General features: G+C 38.7%; 1 protein-coding gene across 1 annotated transcript; it reads left to right on the plus strand.

The window, feature by feature from the left end:
- Positions 1-2,629: 2,629 nt before the first annotated feature.
- On the plus strand, positions 2,630-8,542 carry LOC110900405 (G-type lectin S-receptor-like serine/threonine-protein kinase SD2-5). The gene is given in 4 exon segments (XM_035982115.1): positions 2,630-2,774; positions 3,363-4,024; positions 4,027-4,163; positions 6,898-8,542. Coding segments are annotated over 4 exon segments (2,373 nt in total). The 3' UTR covers positions 8,327-8,542.
- The last annotated feature ends 765 nt before the right edge of the window (positions 8,543-9,307 follow it).

Genomic DNA, 9,307 nt, shown 5'->3' on the forward strand with positions numbered 1-9,307 from the left:
GAGATTGAGATTCTATTCACCTTTTTCTTAGTTACTTCCATAATTATTTACATATTTAGCTACTTTATTTTTTCTCTAAGATATTTTTTTTATAGTTTAACTATGCACCATAAATTTTGCTTTTTCTAAGATTTTCAGCCCCTATGCAAGGTAGAAACATCTTGGTAATCGGCCACGTGTCTTTCTATTTTTCTTAGAATCACCCCCTCTAAATTTATCCTTATTTTTATTGAAAATTAAATTATTTTGTGAAAAACTAATCTCGATTTTACTTTATATGAAAATTATTTTCATTAAAGATACTCAGACAATCAGTTTTATAATTAATAATTACAAAGTTTTGACTCCATGTCTCCAACAAGTGGTTGGTCCAACACGTTGGCTTTAATGAGCCGGCTATAGCATTGACTTGACTTGTAACAGATTGGGTATTTTGTGAATCATGCATTCTTCATACAAGTGTTCATTAATCATGAGGATTAATTCTAGTTACTTCTTTGCCTTTTTTCAAATTCTTATGTTGTCTTGCTACTCACCCACTGCTCAATTATATCCTACATCAAATGTATGAAATCATAATCTCCTTCGCATCCTATAGTATAAGGGTTCGTTATGTAATTAGTATAAAGTAGTTTATGTTAGAATTAGATTAGTGATAGAAGTGCGGGGACTAGATGCGACAAATCGAAAGTTAATAACCTACATGTTGGATCGATACATCCAGGGGACGTACGCCTTCTCTGATCGACGACAGCAAGCACAAGGACAAGGGACGCAACCCTTTATCTTCGATTTCAGCCACAAGATCAAAAGACATACCTGTTCGTGAAGGGACACGTCTATTGGATTCGCACCTCTTCGATATGTATAAATAGGGTTAGGATTTTCAATTGTAAAAACAATTTTCTCAATCATTCTGTACAATCACATTCAATCAGGTTCAATTGAATTCTTGTTGTTTATTCTATTTGCTGTTTCATCTTTATTTTCGTATCAAGTTCATAGATTGGGACCAACAATTGGTATCAGAGCCAAGGGCTCAATTCTGTTCAATTCAATTCGTTTGGTAACCGTGATTATAATCGATTCAGAGAAAATCGACAGACACAAAAAAAATCGATTTAGTAATTATAAATCGATTCAGAACCAGAACCCACGAAGCCAGACGGAAGACGAAATCGATTCAGTATACATCGAAACGCAATCTGCAAACCAGGAGGAAATCGACTCAGACAATTTGATTCAGCGAAAATCAAATCAGTATTGAAGAAAGAGAAGCATAATCGATTTGGTATATAATCGATTCAGTACCAGAAAGCCACCAGGAAGGAACTGACAGAAGAATCCAACCATAAATCGATTTCAGATTTACAAATCGATTCAGAACACAGGAAGAGAGAAACCGAAAATCTCAAAGATCGAAATCGCCGACTACGATCTCCGTCTCAGTTACTGGTGTTGTGTTCGAAAAAGGGAAAATTTCAAGTTTGTTCATTGGCCACAACACAAAAGCAAAAGAGTTCAGAATTACATAGGATTCAAAAATTCCAGGTTATACGTTCTTATTATTCTGGAATTTTAAAATTACTACAGTTTTTTAATAATTTAGTTTAGTGATTCCCGTTAGAATCATTGTTGGTTTAGAAGAAAACCTAAGTCACGATGTCAGGAAAATCATCGTTAGATACGAACAATAGTGCAACTGTACCACACAAGGATATAGGATCCTTGACACATTTCCAATGCCCCATTCTGACATCTACAAACTATACCATATGGGCTATCCGTATTAAAACCATACTTGAAGCAAACGGGCTATGGGAAATGATAGAACCAAGTGTTGGTACGCAACTTGATGTCAAGAAAGACAAAGCCGCAATAGCATACTTGTTTCAAGCACTATCAGAGGATATAGTATTACAAGTTGCAAGTTATAAGAGCGCAAAAGAAATTTGGGAAGCTTTGAAGGTTAGATATGTTGGTGTAGACCGGGTGCAGAAGGCACGCCTACACACTCTCAAATCAGAATTTGAGATGCTACAAATGAATGATGAAGATACGATCGATTCCTTCACCGCGAAGTTGACAAGTATTGTTACAAGAGCAAACGGCTTGGGATCAACATTTGATCAACCAAACCTAGTGCGGAAACTTTTAAACTCCGTGCCAGATAGATTCATTCAGATTATTGCATCTATTGAACAATACTCAGATTTAGACACTATGACTCTTGACGAAGGAATTGGAAGATTAAAAACCTTCGAAGAAAGAATCAAGTGTAAGAAAGGAATCCTTGGAGATAGCCAAGACAAACTCTTGTCACACATTACGACAACAATTTTGGTCGTGGTAGACACTCTGGAAACCGTGGACAAGGAAGACTTAATCAGTCACGAGGCCGAGGCTGTGGCAAGTTCAGACAAGAAGAAAGAGAAGATGACAAGTCACAGGATAATAATCATGATTATAATAGACGGAAGAGATACCCAAGAAATCAAGACAAATTCGTGTTTGACATAAGCAAGGTAAGGTGCTATAATTGTAATGATTATGGACACTATGCCTCAGATTGTCCTAAACCAAATCAAAGAAAAGAAGAAGCAAAGAAGACGAAGAACCAACTCTTCTAATGGCACAAGTTGAAGAACTGGATCAAGATGTCAAGCAAGTAACGGGTAGAAAGCCGAGGCTCAGAGACAAGGATCTACTGCAACAAGCTCGTGATAAAAATGGAGAAGCACATGATGACGAGCAAGACATAGAGAAAGATCAAGGTGCAACTCAAGGATGTTCGAGATTAGGGGGGTGAATGAAATCATAATCTCCTTCACATCCTATAGTATAAGGGTTCGTTATGTAATTAGTATAAAGTAGTTTATGTTAGAATTAGATTAGTGATAGAAGTGCGGGGACTAGATGCGACAAATCGAAAGTTAATAACCTACATGTTGGATCGATACATCCAGGGGACGTACCCCTTCTCTGATCGACGACAGCAAGCACAAGGACAAGGGACGCAACCCTTTATCTTCGATTTCAGCCACAAGATCAAAAGACATACCTGTTCGTGAAGGGACACGTCTATTGGATTCGCACCTCTTCGATATGTATAAATAGGGTTAGGATTTTCAATTGTAAAAACAATTTTCTCAATCATTCTGTACAATCACATTCAATCAGGTTCAATTGAATTCTTGTTGTTTATTCTATTTGCTGTTTCATCTTTATTTTCGTATCAAGTTCATAGATTGGGACCAACAATGTATCCATTGCATGGACCTCCAAAAATCAGTTCTTTGGCCAAACCATACTCATTAGAGAAACCAATGTAGCTCGATTCACCTGTGTCTTCTTCTGTGAAGGTAATTGTAGGTCTTACCTCTTTGCCATATCCATATCTCCAATCAGATCCGGCTGGGGTACTGTCGTTTGGTCAGCCAACCGTGGCTATCCGGTCCGGGAAAATGCGATATTGAATTTCACTTCAGCTGCGGACTTGGTGCTAAAGGATGGAGATGGAAGCGTAGTTTGGACCACCAACACTGCAGGAAAATCTGTTGTTGGCATGAACCTAACTGATACTGGAAATCTGGTATTATTTGATGACCAGAACTCCATAGTTTGGCAAGCTTTTGATCGTCCAACAGACTGTTTGTTACCTGGCCAAAAGCTGTTTACAGATCAAAAACTGAAATCTAGTGTTTCGGATACCAATTCGTCGGAAGGTATGTATTCTCTTCAAGTAACGGATACAGGTTTGTTTGGTTATGTAGAATCAGACCCGCCTCAATCCTATTACAGAAGGTTGGTCCATCGAAACGATACAAATAAAGGAAAAAGATACATAACTTTCTTGAATGGAAGTTTATCATTCTTCATACATTCTTCCGAGCCAAGTCATCCTGATGTTGTCATTGACATACCTAAATCATCATCAGCTCAGTATATCAAACTGATGCCAAATGGGCATTTGAAAGTGTTTGAATGGCAATATAATTATGAAGAGTGGGCAGAGGTAATAGATCTCACTGAACGTTGGTTAATGGACCTTGTAGTTATCCTTTGATTTGTGGAAGAAATTCAATTTGCTCAATTAATCAACAGTGTAGTTGTCCCAGCATAGAATATTTTAGACGGGTGATTGATCGCCAACCTAACCTGGGTTGCTTGAAGATTAATGATAATCAAGTCCATCCGAGATTTGGTTTCGGGCCGATAGCTTTATTATTTGTTTTAGTTTCGTTAATGGGTCAAACAGTTTATTGTTTTATGTTTATGTCTAGTATTTGGGCCGGAGGCCATGTCTAGTGGGTCGAACGAATTAGTGAGTCCATTAGGTTTATGTAATGTTGGAAAACAAGCAGATTGGGCCGAAGATAACGAACCGGTACGTCTTGTATAACTGCACGAGCGGTTATGAGGGAAACGTCACCTCTCTTTGTCAAACGTTGTGACTCTTCAAGACGTACCTGTTGCTGCATATAAATTCGGTTCCAAATCCCTTGTTCCTGTACGTTGTTCTGCATTAGCAAGTTTGTATTTATAAGAAGTCAAGTTCGATCAGTTTGTTTGTTTGGTTAGTTTACTATCGATTCGCAGATTGTTTGGTTAGTTTGTTCATAAAGAAGTATTGTGATTATTGTGGTTTGTTTGAGAATGATTGTGTATGCGGTCACAACTCGATCCGTTCCGACTGGTCCTGGGTTTCCGATGACGATGATACCAACATTGGTATCAGAGCCAGAGGTTTAACAGGAACCGGAAAGGGTTGTGATCATGATGGGAACCGGTTATGTGGAGACAAGGGAAAATCGGTTGAAACCGATTACGGTGAAGATGTTGTTCGTAGTGGAAAGTGCGGCCGGGCGGAGGAAGAAATGGATGAGTACGCGCAGGGGAAGCCAACCATACGAACCGAGAAGTCACCGGTAAAGAAGTTTCCAAAGAAAATGGTTCCAAAGGGGTTCATGAAGAAGTCCGGTAAGAAGGCAAAAGCACCGGTGGGAAGGCCAAGGAAACCGGGAATTCGTTGTTTCAAGTGCAAGCAATTTGGTCATATCGCCTCGATTTGCCCAAGTAAGTATGTTAATTTATCGCCATTACCGGTTGAAAGTGATTATATGGTTAAAGATACATGTGGCGGTAATTAGGATTCGATATGGGTTGTTGATCCTACATACAAAACACACATGACGGGAAACCGGAATGTGTTCAAATGTTTCAAGAGGCACTTTGGGTTAGTGACAAACGAGAGTAGGAAGGATTTCTCGTTTGTGCATGGTATTGGAGAAGTTAGAGTCCCGGTGGATGGCAAAGACAAAACGATCCCATGTGTAAGTTACGCTCCCAGTCTAGACAAGAACGTGTTAAGTCTAGAACAACTTTTGTTTCAAGGGATAGAAACAGTTACAATGGGGGATACATGTCTATTAAAGAAGATGTTTGGAAGTCGCTCGAAAGGGTTCGATATTTATGAAGATAAGTCGGAGGTTGACTTAGAACAAGATTATCTCAACACGTTTTATGATAATCTTGGTGTTGATAACGGTTACAAGAAAGAAAAGAAGGAATTTAAAGAATGCTTGGAAGATTACTACGAAAGGGAATTTGAAAAGGAAAGGAACAAGAAAAAGGTGTACGGTGAAAGTTCGAGGGCAAGAAAGAAGGAAATTGTGTATTCCAAGAAAGCAAAGAAGGCGCTTTTAATTTACATTGAAGGTGAAAAGGATAATCCGCGTGAATCAAAAGAAACGCTCCGGGAACGAGCGTTAATTCTTTCACAACTCGAGGAAGACGTTATCGAAAGGAACATGATTATGGAAAGTTGTGTTGAACCGGGAGATCTCATAACTTTGCACGAAGAATTAAAGAATCACCAAAGGTTTTTCGATGCTCCATTCGAAGAGATCTTGATTTGGTTTATTACGGATTTTCTTGGAATCGTATGTGAAAAGGCAATGCCACCCGAGTTGATTGATGGCCGAGATCTTAGTCTCATCTTATTACATCGAATTGTAAAGCATAACGGAGGATTCAAGGAAGTAATGGAAAAGAACTTATGGGATGTGATCGCGGCCAAATATGGTTATGAACCGGATGATGCATATGAAGTCAAGGTTGCCTACATTTATTACTTGGAACTAGTTGAATTGTATTTCGACTTCATGAGGAAAGAACGTGGGAAAAAGGCAAACGTCATGGCTGGAAATTCAAGCAACAACGGCGGTTGGCTCGAAGAATCAAGTGACGATGAAGTGGTGGTCAAGATAGAGGTCACCAACAACCGCAAGGAGTAATCAAGGCTGGAGACTCGGATGTTTTTGCTTAGGGCGGTGAATGAAGATTAATGATAATCAAGTCCATCCGAGATTCGGTTTCGGGCCGGTAGCTTTATTATTTGTTTTAGTTTCGTTAATGGGTCAAACAGTTTATTGTTTTATGTTTATGTCTAGTATTTGGGCCGGAGGCCATGTCTAGTGGGTCGAACGAATTAGTGAGTCCATTAGGTTTATGTAATGTTGGAAAACAAGCAGATTGGGCCGAAGATAACGAACCGGTACGTCTTGTATAACTGCACGAGCGGTTATGAGGGAAACGTCACCTCTCTTTGTCAAACGTTGTGACTCTTCAAGACGTACCTGTTGCTGCATATAAATTCGGTTCCAAATCCCTTGTTCCTGTACGTTGTTCTGCATTAGCAAGTTTGTATTTATAAGAAGTCAAGTTCGATCAGTTTGTTTGTTCGGTTAGTTTACTATCGATTCGCAGATTGTTTGGTTAGTTTGTTCATAATGAAGTATTGTGATTATTGTGGTTTGTTTGAGAATGATTGTGTATGCTGTCACAACTCGATCCGTTCCGACTGGTCCTGGGTTTCCGATGATGATGATACCAACATTGCTCTGAAATTACTCCTCTCACATGTAATTCTACACAAGATCAAGATTTTATAACACTCAATAAAGTCAAGTACTTTACCACTGCTGCTGACATGGAGAGGGTGAATATGAAGACTTGCAAACAAGCTTGTCTGAACAATTGCTCATGCAAAGCAGCCTTTTTTCAGTATTATTCAAATGTTTCAAGAGGAAAATGTTTTTTACTTTCAGAGGTATTTACAATGAAGACTTTTGGAGATACTGGTATTAATGTTTTAGCTTTCATAAAAATCCAAAAGGTTACATCACATCGTGTGTCTCGTCAAGTTGCAAGAGTTTTAGGCTCTACAATTGGAAGTTTTGTGCTTCTGGTTGTTGTGGGCATAGGGTTTATTACATACATAGTCCACAAGCGAAAAGGGGATGTTGAAATGGAGGAAGAGTATTTAGATCAAGTGCCAGGTATGCCAACTCGGTTTTCTTTTGATGAGTTAAGAATCGCCACCGAGAACTTTAGTAAAAAGCTTGGTGAAGGAGGATTTGGATCGGTTTTCGAAGGAAGTCTGAAAGATGGCTCGAAGATTGCAGTAAAATGCCTTGAAGGTCTTTCACAGATTAAGACATCATTCCTAGCTGAGGTTCAATCCGTTGGCAGCATTCACCATGTGAATCTGGTTAGACTTCGAGGATTCTGTACATTGAAATCACAACGGTTTCTAGTGTATGACTTCATGATTAATGGGTCATTAGATCGGTGGATCTACCATGGAGTACGGGAGCACATACTCGAATGGGAATGCAGAAAGAAAATAATTCTTGATGTAGCCAAAGGTTTAACATATCTCCATGAAGATTGTAGACAAAAGATTGTGCATCTTGATATTAAACCTCAAAACATCCTTCTAGACAATGATTTCAATGCCAAAGTATCAGATTTTGGGTTATCCAAGCTCATTGACAAAAGTCAAACTGAAGTGATGACTACCATAAAAGGAACACCTGGCTATATCGCTCCAGAATGGCGGAGCTCAATCATCACCGAAAAGCTGGATGTATACAGCTTTGGGATCGTTCTTCTGGAGATCGTGTGTGGTAGGAAAGTTTTTGATAGATCTCAGCCAGAAGAAAGCTGGCACTTGCTCTTTGTCTTCCAGAAAGAAGGCTGGGAGCAAGGAACATTGTTAGATATGGTTGACAAACACAGTGAAGAAATGTATGTACACAATACAGAAGTGGTGGAGATGATGAAACTGGCTGCATGGTGTTTACAAACAAACTTTAAGAAAAGGCCTTCAATGTCGTCGGTTGTTAAGGTGTTGGAAGGAGGAATGAATCTTGAATCGAACCTGAATTACAACTTCACAGATTTCAGAATTGAGGAACCAGAAGTTGGAGACGAGAAAGATTTCACACAATTGTCGTCATCTCTTCTCTCAGGGCCAAGATAAGTAGCCATGAGGTTCTTGTGGATCATATCAATGCAGTTTTATTCTGTTCCAATATCAACTGAAATGTTGGCTATAAATAATTTTTTATACAGACATGTGTATAGGTTACCCGAATTTTATAATGTTTCTTATGTACTCTTATGGTTCCATATTGACGTTGAAAGTGGTTGTTGTTGGTTTGGAGTGCTACCTTTTGGTCTATTGTTTATTGTTGGATGTGAGCAGATTTGTTTTGTACAATGCTGACTGTTTGTGGGTTCGTCTGTCTTGGTATTTCAGCTTATTTTATAATTTTATTTTATATGTTTGGTGTTGTTTTGAGGATACAAATGGTTCATATGGTATTTCACAATTAACCATCGCTGCCCAATCTTATGCCATTCAGCCCTTAACTTTAAAGGGAAAAAATGACATACATGTTACTGATTATGATAATAAATTGTAGGTTAATCTTGATGGGTTTTAAACCAGGTCACTGGATACGGGTCCAAGTGTTAGAACGGGTCAGCAATATGTTAATATTTGGTCACATGTTTTCAAGGGCGGACCCAAGGCAAGCCTTGGGTGGGCGGGCGCCCCCCTTAAATAATTTTTTTTTGTATAATTATAGGCAAAAATCCCGATCGCACCCTTTGAAAATTTGGTTAAACCCTTCATTCGCACCCCCATGAAATAATTATGGGTCCGCCACTGCATGGTTTTAGTGTTTTAATTAGATCATGGGTCAGATTTACGTATGCAAGTAGTGGGTAAAAACCATGGGCTTGTTTTACTGTTTTGTAGGAGATAATGGGCTTAGTTGATAGGTTTATTATGTTCAGGTACGTCGCATAATATATGTATATATTACGGTTTAATCAATGAATGAAAGTTGTGAGTTCCAGCAGAAAATCAAGTCATCTGTTCTTTTATTTTTCACTTTGATTTTTGGAGCTTTACCAACATAAATAACACAAAACTGACATCTAAAACAACCCAATT

This window comes from Helianthus annuus, chromosome 13 (genome assembly GCF_002127325.2).
Source record: "Helianthus annuus cultivar XRQ/B chromosome 13, HanXRQr2.0-SUNRISE, whole genome shotgun sequence".
Taxonomy (NCBI): domain Eukaryota; kingdom Viridiplantae; phylum Streptophyta; class Magnoliopsida; order Asterales; family Asteraceae; genus Helianthus; species Helianthus annuus.